Here is a 19,796-nt window from a genome sequence, read left to right as displayed (position 1 = left end):
CGGGACAACACAGAGGGATTTATTCATATGGACCGGGGTTGTGAAAAGCTCAACAAATTTCAAGACAAATCTTTGCCAGGGACGTTTGAGCTTTTCAACAGCTAGGGAGGGATAATTCTAGACCAAGTCGCCCAAATACAACTATCCAATGAGAAAAAAGAAGAGGGCAGGCTGCTTTGTAAAGGAGAATTCTTTCCTGGGGAGCTATCCTAAAAGATCCATCTGTGAGGGAAGGGATCTTTCCTGAAGTGATCCCAAGGGAAGATGCTTAATGGAGGCTGGTTGGTCATTTCACAAGCCTTGGTTAACCGAACACCTCTTTTGCGTAGGAGATCATGGCCAGGCTAGAGGCGATACAAGCCACAGTAGTCAAGATCCCTCAGGAATGTATTTTTTTCAAACAACATTCACCCCCCCCCCACACACACACACAACCCGAAGCTTTTAGACACAGTACAGTTCTGTGACAGGCAGAGGCGTATCTAGGGAAAATGTAGCCAGGTGTAAAATCTGAGTTTTCTAACCCTAACTCCGCCGCCCCCCCCCCCCCCCCCGCTGCTCTCCCCCACCACGACCAAACAATTATTTTTGCATTAGATCTTGAAGTCAGTGTGGGGAGCAATTTTCCGCCCCCCACGTGACTAAATGGCTTCAGCCCAGAGACATTTGCCCCCTTATGTCCACCTGGGGCGGTACGCCCCTGATGACAGGGCTATACACACTGAGTTATTAACTTCCAGTGGTAACAATAGCAGTCGCTGGCTCCTGCCATGGAACAACCACTGTCAACCTGGGGCTAAAGATTTAATTTCAGGCCTCCACCAAAGCCTCCATTTGCTTGTTCTGGCTGCCCTTCTACTCTTGAGAAATTTCATGGTTGAGTAACGAGTGAGATATTAATCAACTCATTGTGATGCTCATGATCCCTTTCTTCTTGTTTGATTGCTTTTGGGTGTTGGTGGGAAGAGCTCATTTTGGATCTAGTTTGGGGTGTGTCTTAAAGCGTCTGTCCACCAGCCTGAAGTACCACCTTTGGGGAGGTTACTCAAAATTCCATAGATTAGTCCATAGATTTGAATTTCTTGCTGCCTTCTGAACCGGGGTGGAGCGAGGGGGAACTGTGCACAGGGCACATGTGCACACTGCGCCCCTGCCATGCCCCCGCCTGCCCCCGCCCCGCAATGCCCCCAGAATGCCCTTGCCACACCACCACGGGGGGGTACTCCTGGTGCGTCACGCCCCCACCCTGCCCCCTTGGAGTTACACTACTGCTTCTGAAAGGCCTGCAGAGCTCAATGAAAGACCAGAGGTCTCCCACCTGGAACCCATTTGTGCTTCCTTCTGTCATCCTTCATTCAGATTCTGCATCTGTAGCATTCCAGAAGATAGGATAGTGTACGTAGAGTTCCCAATCAGGGGTGTATTGTCTAAAGATAGCCCCCAGGGCAAGCGTTGAGCTATGTGCCCCCCAACCCCACTTGCACAGAGTTGCCAGCGGGTCCGTCTTTCAAACGCCCAATTAACTCAGACAACGCTTCACAATCAAGTTCTCTCAGATTCTCCTGTGGTCTGGAGATCAGCTGTGCTTTCTAAGGATCCCTAGGTCCCACCTGGAGGCTGACATCTCTTACTTCAGTCTAAGACCAATTAAATCAGTGGGCTTAGGTGGGAGTAACTCTGCAGAGGAGTGCACTGAAATGACCTATCCCATTCAAAGTTACTATCCTGTTCAAAGTTACATGTATTGAAACACAGGGCTATGGAATTTTAAGCTATGTGTGTAAGCCACCCGAAGCCCAGCTGAGGCCAGGAGGGGGTGGGGTATAAGCAGTGGTGGGATCCAAAAATTTTAGTATCAGGTTCCCATGGTGGGGGATTCAAACTGTGGCGTAAAGCCAATGGGGCTGGGCGGGGCACGACAGGGGCGTGACCGGGCATTCCGGGGCGGGGCATTCCTGGGCGGGGCTGTGGCAAGGACGCAGCCGCTGTGCTGGTCCTTGGGCGGGAAACAAATGCACGCAGGTGCAGGCTGCCATGCACGCCGGCGCACCTCCTGCTAGACTGCTTCAAGTTCTGCGCGCTACTGATGAGAGGAGGGGCGTAACTAAGGCAAAAATCACGTGGCAAAATCACCAATTAGTAATCCCCTCTCGGCACACACAAATAATGAGTAACCTACTCTCGGGAACCTGTGAGAACCTGCTGGATCCCACCTCTGGGTATAAGTAAAATGAAATAAATAAAAATGAAATCCTATTTTCCAAAAGCTCTTCTGGGTCAATATTTTGAAGTGCCCCCTTTTTAGTCTAAAGAGGTTTCTTCTTGCTTGGGCGAGAAGCCAGGCGATGCAGCGATACTGAAACGCTGTTCCCCTTTCTTGTTTCTCCCTGTTTTCTCCTATAGCTGCTTACCCTGCTGCGTATGGCCAGATTAGCCAAGCCTTTCCACAGCCGCCTCCCATGATCCCGCAACAACAGAGAGAAGGTGAGTCCTCGGGGTCTTGCTTTGACTGCTGGTTGGGGGGTCTTCCCATTAGCCCCAGGAAAACTGGGTTACTGACCTGGAAATGCTTTAGTTCTGGGCAAAGACTAGAACCAGGGGGCATTCATTGAAAATGCTGGGGGGAAGAATTGGGACTAATAAAAGGAAACACTTCTTCACGCAACGTGTGATTGGTGTTTGGAATGTGCTGCCACGGGAGGTGGTGGTGGCCACTAACCTGGATAGCTTTAAAAAAGGACAGATTTATGGAGGAGAAGTCGATGTATGGCTACCAATCTTGATCCTCTTTGATCTGAGATTGCAAATGCCTTAGCAGACCAGGTGCTCGGGAGCAACAGCCGCAGAAGGCCATTGCTTTCACATCCTGCATGTGAGCTCCCAAAGGCACCTGGTGGGCCACTGCGAGTAGCAGAGTGCTGGACTAGATGGAATCTGGCCTGATCCATCAGGCTCATTCTTATGTTCTTATGTTCTGATGCCATGCCAGAGAAAATAAGTATCATGAAAGCAAGCCTGGGAGAGCCATGCTTGTTTCAGTAAAGACCTGGGTTCTTTTCTCCAATAACTCCAACCAGCTGAGGTCTCAACGATTTTTATTGAAAAACAGAAATCAAAGAAATAAAACATAAATGCAGTAAGAGATTGCTCAACTGGTTACATTCCTTTTGGTTCTTTGTCCCCATTCCGGGAACCCATGGCCCAGAGATGCTTCTCTGACCACGTCTCAAGATGGAATTCCAAAACCTTTGTTTTTCCCCTCTCAGGAAAACTGTGTTCAGGCCATGAGGTAACTTAGGCCTTTGAAGTTTCATCCTAGCACCTCTGCATAGTTTCCAGTCCTCCCTCCAGGAGATCAAAAGGCAAAGATGCTTTTCACAGTCATATGTGACTTCCCTTTACTGTAGCGATAGCATCATTCCATGACAATAAGCATGGGCAGAGATAATCGCAGTGGGTAGAGTCTGGAAAGAGAGGGAAAGGAAGACCAAAAATAATGGAAGGTGAGAAGGAAGAGGGTGTCCACAAGCCTTAAACCCATCCGTCAAAAGGCTATGTGGGGAAGGGGCTATGTGGGGAAGGGGCTGTTGTTCAGGGGGAAAGCATCTGCTTGGCATGCGAAAGGTCCCAGGTTCAATCCTACACATCTCCAGTTCAAAAGGGCCAGGCAACAGGGGATGTGAAAGGTCTCAGTCTGAGATCATGGGGAGCCGCTGCCAGCTGAGCAGACAATATTGACCTTGACGGCAGAAGAGTCTGATTCAGGACTCTCTCAGCCCCACCTACCTCCCAAGGTGTCTGTTGTGGGGAGAGGAAGGGGAAGGAATTGGTAAGCCACCTTGAGTCTCCTTACGGGAAAGAAAGGTGGGGTATGAATCCAAACCACTACTCCTCTTCCTCCTCCTCAACTTCTACTTCTTCTTCTCAATTTGGAATCCATATCTACTACCCTTCCCTTTGTGCTGTCCTCAAAGATCAAGTAGGTTTGAAATCGTAACAGGGTTTCATTCGGTTCTTAGATCTGATGGGGGACCGTTGTTCTCTGTGTCCCCCCAACTCATTTGCATGACTCGCATGGAACTTCATTGTTCAATACAATACAATACAATACAACAACCTTTCTTAGACATACTAAAATAGGCTCCAGAGCGTTACAGACATTTCTGAAGTACAAATCAAAAGTACATTCAAAACACAGACAGATAAACTGTATCTAGCATTGGACGTTACTTAGAAAGTTCTGTCACTTGTAAAAGAAATTTTGCTCCTTTTTCCAAGAGCACGGCCTCTGTGTTATTTAACAAAAGCTCCACAACAGAGTTGTCAGAGTCTCTTTCAGATTTGTCTAAGACCCGCCCAGGAGAGAAATTCCTAATACCCACATACCTCGGACAGTCAAGTATAATGTGAGCAAGAGTCTCCACTTGGTTCTTACAGTGTGGACAGACCCGATCCTGGAGAGGGATAGATAGGTAGCGACCCTTTGTAATGGCCGATGGAAAAGTATTGCATCTGGCCCTTGGAATAATCCAGTGATGGTGAACCTTTTCGAGACCGAGTGCCCAAATTGCAACCCAAAACCCACTTATTTATCGCAAAGTGCCAACACAGCAATTTAACCTGAATACTGAGGTTTTAGTTTAGAAAAAACGGTTGGCTCCGGCCATGTGTTACTATGGAGTAAGCTTGGTGGTCGTCGGTGGCTTTGCTTTGAAGCAACCGTGCAACTCTTCCAACTGGTGAATCACGACCCTAGGAGGCTTTACTCAGAAGCAAGCCCATTGGCAGCAACCGAGCTTACTCCCAGGTAAAGGATCACACCTTAGTTCTTCGCATGAAAATCAGTACTCAACAAGGTTACCTACACTGCTTCCCCAAAACCAGGTCTTAGGTTTAATGCTAATAATCGAGCCTAGCGGCCCAGGCCAGCCTAGATGTGGGGGGGGGGGACTCTGTTTGCGTGTGCCCACAGAAAGGACTCTGAGTGCCACCTCTGGCACCCGTGCCATAGGTTCGCCACCACTGTAATAATCCATCTCTGTTGGGGTTCAGTTAATAGTTCAAGATATTTGGCTATGTGCCCCTGTTCTGGTACTATTCCGAAAGAAAGGGTTGGAGTTGCTATGGAGATGCTATGGAAGACCATGGCTATCCGTTGCTTGGGAGCCTGACACGGCCAGCGGAGAGCCAACCACACAGGCCTTTGAGAGGGTCAGGACTTTTGATCCCATCCAGTGTTATGGTTCCATAATTCACTCAGCTAAGCAGGTTACTGGTGAGAAGGAGCGAGCTAATTAATTTATTAGCCAAGAGCATGGAAACCGTCCCCTGCCCTGCTAACCGGGACAGCAGTTCGAATAAACTCTGCCACAGCCTCCCTGGTCTTAGGAGTTCCTTTGGCAGTGATAAATCGCCGATTGGCCGTTCCTTTTAGCAACGTCGTGGGAAAAATTATGCTTAGCAAGTCTTCATCAGAGCTTCATTTTCCATTAATCCAAAAAGAAAATGTGGAAGGAGAAAGTGCTCTCAATCACGTCGAGGCCCGGGAATTTTAATGAGCTTTAAATGGGCATCTGTCAGAATCCTGACTCGGCGGAACTACCCCTGCCAGCCAAGGGGATGAGTAATGGCCAATAAAAGGGGGGGAGCACCTCCGTGAACTCCTCTCTCTAACGGGAAAGGCAAAGTTGTAATTTGCTGTGTTATGACACTATAATTATGCCCTGATGAAGAAAGTGAGAACATTAAAAGATCCTTCTCTTCTACATAGTGTGGCCCTCTGCCCCGCCTCCCAACAAGGAGTAAATGGGTTTAACCCTTGGTGTCCTGGGCCTTTGTGGCAACTTCCACATAGCACATGCAGTAGGGTAAAGAGAGGCCTTTCCTTCCTTCCTTCCTTCCTTCCTTCCTTCCTTCCTTCCTTCCTTCCTTCCTTCCTTCCTTCCTTCCTTCCTTCCTTCCTTCCTTCCTTCCTTCCTTCCTTCCTTCCTTCCTTCCTTCCTTCCTTCCTCCTGAGATCTGATGAGTTTGGGTTAGCCTGGGCCATCCAGGTCAGAGCAGAGGCAAATGGTTTTCTATTGGCTGCCTCTCCGTAGCTACCCTAGACTTCCTTGGTGGTCTTCCATCCAAGTACTTAGCAAGGCAACATCATGTTTAGCTTTCTACCCTCGATGGCATCAGGCTAGTCACCCTAGCAAAGAGCTTTCAAGGCAAGTCAGAAGCAGAGATGGCTTGCCATGGCCTTCCTCTGAGGAACCTTTCTTGGTGGTCTCCAACCTGGCCACTAACCTGGATAGCTTTAGAAATGGCTTGGACAGATTTATGGAGGAGAAGTCGATCTCTGGCTACCAATCTTGATCCTCCTTGATCTGAGGTTGCAAATGCCTTAGCAGACCAGGTGCTCAGGAGCAGCAGTGGCAGCAGAAGGCCATTGCTTTCACCTCCTGCAGGTGAGCTCCCAAAGGCACCTAGTGGGCCACTGCGAGTAGCAGAGAGCTGGACTAGATGGACTCTGGTCTGATCCAGCAGGCTAGTTCTTATGTTCGTATGTTCTTAAGTCTTGACCCTGCTTGCCTTCCAACTGATGTTGACCACAGCAAGGAGTTTTCAAAGGAAGTGAGAAGCATGGTTGGTTGGTTTGCCATCGCCTTCCTCTGCAGAGTCTCCCTTGGTCATCTCCCATCCAAGTCCTGACATTGCTTAGCTTCCAACTTATATGGACCACGGGGACCGCTGAGGCAAATGAGAAGCAGAGGTGGTTTGCCACGTATCGCTCTGCAGAACCTTCCTTGGTGGTCTCCCATCCAAGTCCTGACCCTGCTTAGCTTCCAACCTATGTCAACCACAGCACCATGGAGATGGCTGGCAGGTGAATTTACCAGCAGCAAACTGAGACCTAGGCCTCTGTCACTGGCAAAGCGTCGGCATCTCTGCCTCTGGGCACCAGAAGTGACATCATCCCATTAATGGGATCTAGCATAGAGTTTTTGCCAAATACAAGAGTGACCCCATGTCACCAGTGACATGATGACATATCTTCCAGTGCATGACTTTGACGTGTGGCTGGCGACAGAAACCTAGTAAAGGGAGTGCATTTGCTGAAGCCAAATTGAAAAAAGGGCAGTTTAAACTGTAGCCAGCAATCCCAAATCGCAATTCCCAAAAAGTTGAAAACATACAACTTTTATTTAGGATTGTTCTGGGATTCCCAGCTACAGCTGTAGAAAAGGAAGAGATACTTTAATAAAGAAGAGAAAAACTGCTATGGAACATTTGGGTCGGGTTTGCAAAGCTTTATAGTTTAATTCCCCCTTAGTCTCCATAGCACCTTATGGGAAATCTTTCTGGGGCTCCAAGCAGTGGTGGGATCCAAAAATTTTAGTAACAGGTTCCCATGGTGGTGGGATTCAAACTGTGGCGTAGCACCAATGGGGCTGGGTGGGGCATGACGGGGGCGTGGCCGGGCATGATGGGGGCGGGGCATTCCTGGGCGGGGCTGTGGAAAGGACGCAGCCGCTGCACCGGTCCTTGGGTGGGAAACGAATGCACGCAGGCGCAGGCTGCCACACACGCCGGTGCACCTCCTGCTAGACTGCTTCAAGTTCTGCAGGCTACTGCTGAGAGGAGGGGCGTAACTAAGGCAAAAATCACGTGGCAAAATCACCAATTAGTAACCCCCTCTCGGCACACACTAATAATTAGTAACCTACTCTCGGGAACCTGTGAGAACCTGCTGGATCCCACCTCTGGCTCCAAGGGTCTGTTATTTTTAAGGGAGAGGCACCAAATTTTCTGTGTCACTGATGGTGACTCTTCTTAGAAGAACTTCCAAGTTTGGTGATGTTTGGATCAAGGGATATCATTTTATGGGGGCCCAAATTAGGGTGCCTCTATGTATCCCCCTTTGGAAACAATGGAGGAAAATGGGAACCCATAAAGTTGAACCCTCTGCCCCAAACTTTAACAAACTTGAAGGTTCTTCTAAGGAGAGTCACCAGCAGCCATGCTGCAAATTTGGTGCCTTAACATTAAAAAAGAGTCCTCTTGGAGCCATGGAAAGATTTCCTACAGGATGTAAATGGAGCCAGATTTTTTCAGGTGCCCCTCCCCTTCCATACCAATATGGCAATTTAGGGATTTGGGGGAATCTTGAACATTTTCAGCTCCAATATCCCTGGATCCGAATTCACGACCCTCTTTTTTTGCACACTCCTAAAGATGGCTTCAAGTCTAATGCAGACTCCGATTTGAGGCTGATTCAAATTCTTCTGCGCAGCAACTGGAATCATATGGAAAGTTATTTCAGTGCAGCATTTCAGTTCACACGTTAACCCATAAATTACCCGAAGGCCTGCAATTTTTTGGAGGAATTGCCAGCCCTTAGGGACAGCCACACTGGGTAACCGAGGGCCAGTTTGTACTGTCAGCAAAATGAAGGGTGAAAGCTTTTCCTTTTCGTACTCTTGTCCTGATTCAGGCTGCAAGGGAAAGGAGCATGTGGGTGAATGCGCCTCTAAAAAAAATAAAATAAACAAATGTGTATATGTGTTACACAATCTTGCTGTTTTAATTATTTATTATTAATTGCTGCTGAGTTTTAATGGGTTATTTTTATGTTGTATCGATTTGCTGTTGAAACAGCCGTGTTGTGAGCTGCCTCGAGCCCTTCGGGGATGAGGCGGCCTAATTAATTAATTAATTAATTAATTAATAAGATTTAGAAAACAAGCCTGATCAAGGAGAGGGGAGAGCTAATTTTACCATCATGGAGAGAAACATATCTTACCGTGACATGCCTCTGAAGATGCCAGCCATATATGCAGACGAAACCTTAGGAGCAAAAACTACCAGACCATCCATCCATCCATCCATTCATCCATTCATTCATTCATTCATTCATTCATTCATTCATTCATTCATTCATTCATTCACATTTTTACCCCGCCTTCTCCCAAAGGGCTCACACTACAGCCACACAGCCTAGAAAACCCACAACCGTCACTTGGAGAGAGCTTTTTCTTTGGCCTCTAGATGTCTCGGTGGCAATCCTCAAATAGAGACGTTTCAAGGGAGATTGCAACGGGAGATGGTTGGTCTTGAATTCATTCACAAATTTAGAACAATAGGCCCTGTCCCAGTGGTGGGATTCAAATAATTTAACAACCGGTTCTGGTGGTGGGATTCAAATAATTTAACAACTGGTTGTTTACAAGCACCATTTTAACAACCGGTTCTGCCGAAGTTCTGCCCTGACCCCTCGGTTGAATCGGGACATAAGATTCTTATCTCCCACTACAATCCCTCTGCCCACAGAAACACTCTTAGGCCCCTTCCACACATGCTTCATATTGCACTTTCAATCCACTTTCAATGTACTTTGCAGCTGTGCGGAATACCCAAATCCACTTGCAAACAATTGTGAACGTGGATTGAAAGTACATTATTCTGCGTGTGCAGAAGGGACCCTAGTCCACCCTCCAGCTGCACCAGTGACTAGATTTAAGCCAGTGCAGCTCTGGGTCCACAGCCCACTCCCCTGTTTGCCCTTCTCACTGGTATAAGTGCCACTTACACCGGCAGAGTGGGCAAACGAGTCAGTGCATCCCCGCACTGGTTCCAAGAGCCAATTCCCTCCCAGAGGCATACCAGAGGGAAATGGCCCCCAGGGCACTACCTGCTCAGAGTGATTTTGGAGGAGAAGTCAATTTATGGCTACCAATCTTGATCCTCTTTGATCTGAGACTGCAAATGCCTTAACAGTCCAGGTGCTCGGGAGCAACAGCTGCAGAAGGCCTTTGCTTTCACCTCCTGCATGTGAGCTCCCAAAGGCACCTGGTAGGTCACTGCGAGTAGCAGAGAGCTGGACTAGATGGACTCTGGTCTGATCCAGCTGGCTTGTTCTTATGTTCTTCTGTTCTTCTGTTCTTATGCACCCCTCGCGTGATCTAATGGATGGCACCCTGGATCAATTGATCCCCTGGCAGATATGCCACTGTTCCCTCCCCTACCCCCAAATTGGTCTGGAAAGTTTATATCCTGATAATCTATTGATCTCAAAGGTGCTTCTTGACTCAGTTCTAGCTTATCTGGATTTCTTAGTGTGGGGTTTTTTAAAAAAACATCTGGGGAGAATAATTGAGTGAGCGTCAGCGGACGGTCTGCTCTTCCATTCATTGGACTCTTCCTCTTTTTTCTTTCTCTCTCTCTCTCCCCTCCATATCCCGCAGGACCAGAGGGCTGCAACCTGTTTATCTACCATCTCCCCCAGGAGTTTGGGGACCCAGAGCTGATGCAGATGTTCCTGCCATTCGGTAATGTCATCTCCTCGAAAGTGTTTGTGGATCGGGCGACAAACCAAAGTAAATGCTTTGGTGGGTAAAGATAACAAAACAATTAGATTCATCCAGGAAAGGAACTTTCTCTAAACTACTTTGACCATTTCAGTTTATTTTTGCAAACTTCTGGTTTTTATTTTATTTTTTTAATGGAAGTTTTACTTTAGCTGGGTTTTTTTTTCCAATTTCCTTTTACTGATCTCTCTTTCGTCCCCTCCCCCATCTGATGCCTCCCCTCCCTCCACCTGCTCCCTTCTTACTGTCCAGTACTCAAAAAATATGTATGAGGATCGCTGAATCCGGACGATTTTGGGACAGAATCCCAAATCCTGGTTGGAAGGTGGGGGGGGGGGACTGGTATGCATTTGCAGACAGGGACCGAATGGGGAGAAAGCGTGGAGGGGGGGAGCCAAGTGGGAGCAAAGGATGGTCATGCCAGATCTGATACAAGGAAGGGCAGAGCCGCCCGTTGGTACGGTGTGGCTCCTCAGCCAGCGGGTAAGTCAGAGGGTCCATGGATTCGAAGCAAGCCGAAAATTCGTTCCCTGGGCTGGCGATGGAGGGCATGGGGTACAGGGTTTACAAGTGCATGCCGGAGGGTGAGCATGTGATCCCAGTGTTTTAATTCTCGACAGGTTGTTCCCCCATCTTCCCTCCTCCCGCTCTGTGCTGCGGTTAACTGTTATGGATGCTCTGTTGTTATGTGGGGTGGAGTCTCCTCCGATTTCATTCATCTTCTTCCTGCTGTCCCCCTGCCACGCCCTTCCCCGGCCCCAAACAGGATCCCCGGCCCTTTTCTCTTCCGCACCTAATCCTCAATGTATCAGCCACCAGGGAATTTTCTTCCTCCTTCTCCACCTCCAGTCCAATGCACATTCACATGGCCTTTTCCCTCACCCCCGCCAACCTGTCTCCTTGCACAAGAGAGCTCTCCCCTGCCCTTTGGGTAAATTCACCCTTTAAGCTAAGTCAAAATCACTGTAGGGGAAGTCCCTTCAAGGATATATGCAGAACCCCCAAGTGTCAGTGGTGGGATCCAGAAATTTTAGTAACAGGTTCCCATGAATCAAGACAGTGACTAATGAACACAGACAAAGGATGTCTCCGGGCAACAAGCAATCAAAGGGCTAGTGAACACCACCCAGACAACGGATGTCTCTAGATAGTAAGCAATGAAAGGGATCAAAAGGCCAGGCTACCACAATGCAGATGCCCTCACTAATTGATTATGGCTACTCACATGCTAAATGGGTGGATCCAGTGGTGGATCTTCATGGCTACTCACATGCTAAATGGGTGGATCCAGTGGTGGGATCCAAAAATTTTAGTAACAGGTTCCCATGGTGGTGGGATTCAAACTGTGGTGTAGCACCAATGGGGCTGGGTGGGGCATGACGGGGGCGTGGCCGGGCATTCCAGGGGTGGGGCATTCCTGGGCAGGGCTGTGGCAAAGACAAATGCACGCAGGCACAGTCTGCTACGCACCTCCTGCTAGACTGCTTCAAGTTCTGTGTGCTACTGCTGAGAGGAGGGGTGTAACTAAGGCAAAAATCACGTGGCAAAATCACCCATTAGTAACCCCCTCTCGGCACACACAAATAATTAGTAACCTGCTCTCGGGAACCTGCGAGAACCTGCTGGATCCCACCTCTGCCAAGTGTAGCTTCGTTTCATAATCAAACTGCATTATCTCGACAGTTGTCTGAAATGTGAGCTGAGACCACATGGAAACAGCATGAATGTGCTGTGGTGGTGAAGCAGAAATGCATTATCTGTGACCTCTTCCGCACATGCAGAATAATGCGCTTTCAGTTCACTTTGCAGCTGGATTTTACCGTGCAGAATAGCAAAATCCACATGCAAACAATTGTGAAAGTGGATTGAAAGTGCATTATTTTGCACGTGCGGAAGGGGCCTGTATCTTGTGCCCACGTCTTAACCTTAATACTGTGGGAGAGCATTGAGTTCCCTCCATCTGAATAGCTCCCTCCTTTGTGGAGTTGTAAATGATTAGGGCTTAACAGGGCTAGAGTTGCTTTTCTCTCCCCAGAACCGAACAGATTTAAGAATGCCTGCCTGTTTGTAAGTTGAACCCAGTGGTGGGATCCAAAAATTTTAGTAACAGGTTCCCATGGTGGTGGGATTCAAACTGTGGCGTAGCGCCAATGGGGCTGGGTGGGGCGTTCCAGGGGCATGGCCGGGCATTCCGGGGGCGGGGCATTCCTGGGCAGGGCTGTGGCTGTGTGCCGGTCCTTGGGCGGGAAATGAATGCACGCAGGCGCAGGCTGCCACGCATGCCGGTGCACCTCCTGCTAGACTTCTTCAAGTTCTGTGCACTGCTGCTGAGAGGAGGGGCGTAACTAAGGCAAAAACCATGTGGTAAAATCACCAATTAGTAACCCCCTCTCGGCACACACAAATAATTAGTAACCTACTCTCGGGAACCTGTGAGAACCTGCTGGATCCCACCTCTGGTTGAACCCAAAACCACTTCTCATGTTGACCTGGCTGCCACCAGAAACTCCATCCTGCTAGTTTTTGCCTCCACCCTCTTCAAGAAAACATTTGAGAGATTAGGGTCCTTCCTCCATAGGACTTGGTTGTTCCTGAGCGTGCTGTGGAGTAGGGGCTCCCAACTTTTTTGGACCCACAGTTACATTTGGAATTCGGACAGGGCATGGAGGGCACAGCAACAAAATGGCTGCCACGAAATGGCTGCCCCAGAAGTGAGTCATAACGTGTTTGTCTCAGGTTAATTTCAGTAACGCACTGTAGATCCTTGTGATGCTGCCAAAGCAACATTTTAAAGAAATCTGCACTGCCAATCAAATCTCCAAGAGCCAATCAGAAGCTTTACTGGGCAAAACCCCTACCTGGCCCCGCCCACTTCCTAAAAACCCTCGACAGGCACTAAAAAGGTGTCAGAATGCACCACAGGCATGTTGGAGACACCCCTGTAGAGTCTCATTTATGCAATACACGTGTCATTTCCTGTGCCTTTCTAACCTCAGCTTGTGGGTTCTGTGGGGCAGAACTTGGAATGAGTTTGCAACAACAATTTTTAAAAACAAAATGGTTGACTTTCTTAACATATAACATCAAACATCAACATTTAACATCACACTTCAAGGTCCTGTTCAGGTTTCATTTCAAGTCCTTCTAGTTGCAGTCTTGTAATGCCAAGTCCATTTTTTCTTGCAAGTGGGTTGGCTCCTGAAGACTCCAAGGGCTTGGTGAACAGGATTCAGCATGATGAAGGTTTCCAGGAGAACTCTCACCCATTGCAACATAAAAAGAAACCCTGAAACAATAAACTCCAACATTTACAACATAGCAAAAACAAACAACTACCTTCCCAGTAGTTCCCAAGAACATTGCAGTTACCTTAACAAGGTGTTAACGGCTTATACCAACCAAGGTCCGAGTCTGGTAGCCTTGTCTCCTCCAAACTACATGAGCTCTGCAGCCTCTTGCTGCTTTGAGTCTCCACCCCTTTCTGGGTCAACCCATTCTGAGCATGGGAGTTACACCTTCACTGAGCCAGGATGTAAAGTCAACTACAAGTTCCACCCACCTTGGCCTTTAGTTCTTAAACACTGAGGCTGATTTCTCCTGGCTAGGGTGAAAAAAACTCAAGACAGGATCTAGATTATTCCTGAAATTATAACTGATTTGCAGACTACCAAGATCAGTTGTCCTGGAGGAAACGCCAGATTCACACCATAGAGTCTAGGAAAAACAGTAGTCATAGAGTGACGTAACATCCTCTCCAAGCTCCCACTCGTCCCCAAACTTGACCCTTTCCAGTTTCTGCCTCCATTTTTTTTATAAATTTCCCAAGCCAGAGTTGGCAACTCTCCAATGAGCCATCTATTCTGCCAACAGCCCTCTCTTCACAATAGCAAGTTTGCTCGGAGGGGGAAGAGAATAGGCCAGGAAGGGCTTCCAAGGTGGGTTTCCCAAGATTTATTGGATGTAACTCCAGAAGTCCCAGGTTTCTCTACCTCCTGCACAAGAATTCTGCCAGAAAACTCAGAAACTCTGGATTCAGTTGGAAGTTTATTCATCACAAATGGCAATACTATTGCCCACACTTTTATATGCATCTTGTAAATTCATATTTTTGTAAGCACAGAAGTGTGGATTCACATATACTCAAACTCAGACAGCAGCCATAGGTCCATTCCACACAGCCTAAAATAAGATGTGATTCTGGGCTGTATCCATAGGAATATAGACTCTAGATCGAGGGATGTAATTGTAACTCTCTATTCTGCATTGGTTAGACCTCACCTGGAGTATTGTGTACAGTTCTGGGCACCACAAGACAAGAAGGCTATTGACAAGCTGGAACGGGTCCACAGGAGGGCAACCAAAATGGTCAAAGGTCTGGAATTGAGGGACTGGAGCACCTTCCTTATGAGGAGAGGCTGCAGCGTTTGGGACTCTTTAGTTTGGAGAGGAGACGTCTGAGAGGGGATATGATCGAAGTCTATAAAATTATGCATGGGGTAGAAAATGTTGACAGAGAGAAATTTCTCTCTCTTTCTCACAATACTAGAACCAGGGGGCATCCATTGAAAATGTTGGGGGGAAGAATTAGGACTAATAAAAGGAAACACTTCTTCACGCAAAGTGTGATTGGTGTTTGGAATATGCTGCCACAGGAGGGGGTGATGGCCACTAACCTGGATAGCTTTAAAAGGGGCTTGGATAGATTTATGGAGGAGAAGTCGATCTATGGCTACCAATCTTGATCCTCCTTGATCTGAGATTGCAAATGCCTTAACGGTCCAGGTGCTCGGGAGCAAAAGCCACAGAAGGCCATTGCTCTTACATCCTGCACGTGAGCTCCCAAAGGCACCTGGTAGGACACTGCGAGTAGCAGAGAGGTGGACTAGATGGACTCTGGTCTGATCCAGCTGGCTTGTTCTTATGTTCTTATGAATCCATGCCCTATGACCATGGTGGCGAACCTTTGGCACTCCAGATGTTATGGACTGTAATTCCCATCAGCCCCTTCCAGCATGACCAATTGGCCATGCTGGAAGGGGCTGATGGGAATTGTCATCCATAACATCTGGAGTGCCAAAGGTTTGCCACCACTGCCCTATGAGGAGAGACTTAGGGAGCTGGGGATGTTTCGTTTGGTGAAGAGAAGGTGAAGAGGTGACATGATAGCCATGTTTAGATATTGGAAGGGTTGTCATGTTGGTGAGGGAGCAAGCTTGTTTTCTGCTGCTCCAGAGACTAGGACCAGGAGTCATGGGTTCAAGGTGAAGGAAAAGAGATTCCACCTGAACATCAGGAAAGACCTCCTGACAGTAAGGGCTGAAAAGGTGCCCAAGGTCGGAGCCTGCACAGCAAATTCCTGGGCAACCTCCAGCAAATGGCAGCAGGGGGAATCCCTTCAGCTGCACACAGAATGTCGGGCACAAGTGGAGAAAGAAACTGACCAGAGAGCAAAATGATCAGGTGCGGGAAAGCCTGTTTCCCCCTCTGATGCCTTTGCTACCTGGAAAACACACCAAAAGCTGCCTCTTTTTAAGACATCCCCTGTACATCTTATTTGGGACGTGCCGAATGAAAAGAGGCAGTCCCGCAAATGTGCTTTGCCAAATGGACCACAGCCTCAACTTAGATATCAGCAATATCTTCCAAGTCAGGAACTGTAATGGGCCCATGGTCTGAAAACTTCTTGGAAGAGCAGGAGAAATCGAGCATTCCTCATGTCTTTGACCATCATGACAAAAGGATGCACAAATATTTGGGGACAACTAGATTCAAGACCTATAGCACCTTAAGAACCAACAAGATTTGGGGGAAGGGGGGGAGTATGAGTTTTCTGAAGTAATAATTCCCTTTGTCTGAGAGCTCTGATTCTTGAAAGCTCAGACCCAAATGATCTTGTTGGCCAATACGGTGCTGGCTGATCGATTGCAGACCAACATGGCTATCATGTGGCGTAGGAGGTTAAGAGCAGTGGCGTAGGAGGTTAAGAGCTCGTGTATCTAATCTGGAGGAACTGGGTTTGATTCTCCGCTCTGCCGCCTGGGCTGTGGAGGCTTATCTGGGGAATTCAGATTAGCCTGTACACTCCCACACACGCCAGCTGGGTGACCTTGGGCTAGTCACAGCTTCTCAGAGCTCTCTCAGCCCCACCTACCTCACAGGGTGTTTGTTGTGAGGGGGGAAGGGCAAGGAGATTGTAACGCCTGGCGGAACAGGTCCGTCTTGCAGGCCCTGCGGAAACTCTTGAGTCGTGTAGCACCTGAGAGACCAACAAGAATTTCAGGGTATGAATTTTGGAGTATAAAGGAAAAGCTCCCTTTATCAGATGATGCGGCTGGCCTCCACACGGGCCAGGGCCTTTACGGCTCTGGCCCCAGCCTGGTGGAACGCTCTCCCACCAGCTGTCCGGGCCCTGCGGGATCTCGGTGAGTTCCGCAGGGCCTGCAAGACCGAGTTGTTCCGCCGGGCCTTTGGAGGGACCAGCCGCTGATGGTGCCCCCCCCCCCCTTCTTGGCTCCTACATCTGGGCCTTGTATTATCTGACGGGACTCGCCGTTCCTCCCTTGGGGAAAGGATTTAATATTAGGTTACCGGGCGCCAGCCATACTTATAAGTACTAGCATTATAGTTAGTCTCTCGCTGCTTTTATAGGTTTTAGCTAATTTATGGTGGTTTATGATTGTATTTTATTATATGCTGTACACCGCCCTGAGCCCCTTGGGGACGGGGCGGTATAAAAGCCTAAAGCATAAATAAATAAATAAATAAATACATACATACATACATACATACATACATACATACATACATACATACATACATACATACATACATACATACATACATACATACATACATACATACATACATACATACATACATACCTTCATCAGATTCAAGCTTTGACTCTTGAAAGTTTATACCCCTAAAATCATACTGGTCACTGAGGTGCTACTGGACTTGAATCAAGTGGTTCTACTGGAGATCAATACGGCTACCCACTGAAGTTTGAATCAGAGCAGTGATAGGAGGGAAAGGGTTCTCCTTTCTACCCCAACATGTCTTCGCTGACTGAAATCAACATATACCCCTGTATTCCTATTACTGGTGGATTGGGGGAAGAATCATAGAGTTGGAAGAGACCAGAAGGACCATCCCATCCAACCCCCAGCCATGCAGGAACACACAATCAAAGCACTCCCAACAGATGGCCATCCAGCCTCTGTAGGAAAATCGCCGAGGAAGGAGACTCCACCACACTCGAAGAAGAAGAAGAAGAAGAAGAAGAAGAAGAAGAAGAAGAAGAAGAAGAAGAAGAAGAAGAAGAAGAAGAAGAAGAAGAAGAAGAAGAAGAAGAAGAGGAGGAGGAGGAGGAGGAGGAGGAGGAGGAGGAGGAGGAGGAGGAGGAGGAGGAGCCTGGAGTTTGTATATCCCCTTTCCTGTAGGACAGAGGGGTAGGAACCTGACTCTCCAGATGTTCAGGAACTACAATTCCCCATCGAAGCCTCTGTCAGCATGGCCATTGTGGCCATGCACTGTGGCCAGAGCTGATGGTGCTGAATTCCTGAAAGCCGCAGGTTCCTAACCTGAGTTCTCTGCTGTAGAAGGTGAGGGGCTTACTGTCTCCTTGCCCCTTCCCCCCTCACAACAAACCTGTGAGGTGGAGTTGGGGCTGAGCAGAGGCTCCAAGGGCTGTGTATTCTTAGCCCAAGGTCACCCAACTGCTTGGCTGTGTGTGGGAGTGTACAGGCTAATCTAGAATTCCCTGATATGGCTGTCAGCTCAGGTGGCAGAGCTGGGAATCAAACCCGGTTCCTCCAGATTAGATACACGAGCTTTTAACCTCCTACACCACTGCTGTTCCAAAGAAGAGCCCCTGGGTTCATTTCCCCCTTTGCACAAGTAGCAACAGCATGAAGGCAAATTCTGATGAAGCAACTCAAGTGGGATAGTAGGGTAAACTCCACCTCCCTCCGATGCTACAGCTGAGATTCAACTGGAGGCCCACACGGCAGCCATTAAAACTCCAGGAAGATCATAGACTTTTAAGCATCCCTTGTGTTTTGGTCCAGTTAAGTTGGAGAGGATGTAGGAAATAGACACACGGGCGAATGTAGAGGTTGTGAATATCTTTTGGAGAGCCACAGAGCATCCCAACTTTCAGCTCCTGGTTGTTGAAGGAGAGCCAGCATAATGTAGTGGATTGGAGCAGGTGGATTCTGATCTGGAGAAATGGGTTTTACTCCCCTTTCCTCCACACGAGCAGTGGACTCTTACCTGGATTGTCACCTGCTGAAGGTCCAATGCATTGAAGCCTGTTGGGTGATCTTGGGCCGCATTTACCTCACAAGGTGTTTGTTGTGTGGGGAGAGGAGTGGAATGAGTTTGTGAGTTTCTTTGAGACTTCTTACAAGAGAGAAAGGCAATGTATAACTCCAAACTCTTCTTCTGCATACATGATGTCCTTGGTTTTATCATCAGCCAAGAGGGAGACTCCAACCGAGAAGACTGAAATTGGGAAGGGCAGCCACAAAGGCACTGCAAAGAATGCTCAAGATCAAAACAAGTGTGATTGAGGTGGTTTTAGAATATGCTGCCGCCCACCAGGGGAGGTAGGTGATGGCCACTCAACCTGGATAGCCTTCCAAAAGGGAGACTGACAGATTTATGGAGGAGAAGTCGATTTATGGCTACTCAATCTTGATCCTCTTTGGATCTGAGATTGCAAATGCTCATAACTGGTCAGGGTGCTTTCGGCGGCAATAGCCATGAGAGGCCATTGCTTTCACATCCTGCAGGTGAGCTCCCCAAGGCACCTGGTGGGCCACTGCGAGTAGCAGAGAGCTGGACTAGATGGACTCTGGTCTGATCCAGCTGGCTTGTTCTTATGTTCTTATGTTCTTAAGTTCATTCATGCTGTAGTATTCTCCATTTCTATGTTTGGGTGTGAAAGTTGGACAATGAAGAAAGCAAGGAAGAAACAGGATTCATTTGAAATGTGCTGTCGGAGGAGAGTTTTATGGATACTGTTTTGTGGACCACCAAAAACACCAATCAGTGGCTTCTACCTCAAATCAAGCCTGAACTGTCCCAAAAATCTTTGTCCCTGACTTACGCCAGGGAATACTGTTTCCTGTCTTTGGCCTGAAGCCACAGTAGCAGGTAGAAAAATGGCTACTCTTTTCCAGATCGTCGGTCGGTGTTCTTCCAGAATTACAACTCCTCTCCGGACTACAGAGATTAGTTCTCCTGGAAATTCACTGCTTCGAGGAGGATTGTTAGAGTCACCTAACTGGAGGTTTTTAAACAGAGGCTGGATGAACTTATGTCAGGAGCAAGAATTACTTTGATTTAGTAGTGATTTCCCTGCAATGGCAGGTGGATTGAAGTCTTGAAATTAGGCTTTGTGAGGTCTCCGAGGCTGTAAATGGCCTTGTTCTAGCCAGCATT

At 48.0% G+C, this 19,796-nt stretch overlaps 1 protein-coding gene across 11 annotated transcripts in view; it reads left to right on the top strand.

The window, feature by feature from the left end:
- Positions 1–19,796, top strand: part of CELF4 (CUGBP Elav-like family member 4) — a 912,878-nt gene that overhangs the window by 848,971 nt on the left and 44,111 nt on the right. For 5 of the 11 annotated variants that reach the window (XR_007245022.1, XM_048503045.1, XM_048503055.1 and 2 more), the window contains exons 10-11: positions 2,404–2,484; positions 10,227–10,370. Coding sequence is in view for 10 of the 11 variants with exons in the window: in XM_048503045.1 (XP_048359002.1) it covers positions 2,404–2,484; positions 10,227–10,370 (225 nt within the window). In the remaining variant the exon portion in view is untranslated. Of the gene's footprint in view, positions 1–2,403; positions 2,485–10,226; positions 10,379–19,796 lie in introns of those variants that run through there. The other 6 variants (XM_048503051.1, XM_048503048.1, XM_048503052.1 and 3 more) reach the window with 2 other exon arrangements.

Source organism: Sphaerodactylus townsendi, linkage group LG07 (assembly GCF_021028975.2).
Source record: "Sphaerodactylus townsendi isolate TG3544 linkage group LG07, MPM_Stown_v2.3, whole genome shotgun sequence".
In the NCBI taxonomy this organism is placed as follows: domain Eukaryota; kingdom Metazoa; phylum Chordata; class Lepidosauria; order Squamata; family Sphaerodactylidae; genus Sphaerodactylus; species Sphaerodactylus townsendi.
This window is presented reverse-complemented; position numbering and strand designations above follow the sequence as displayed.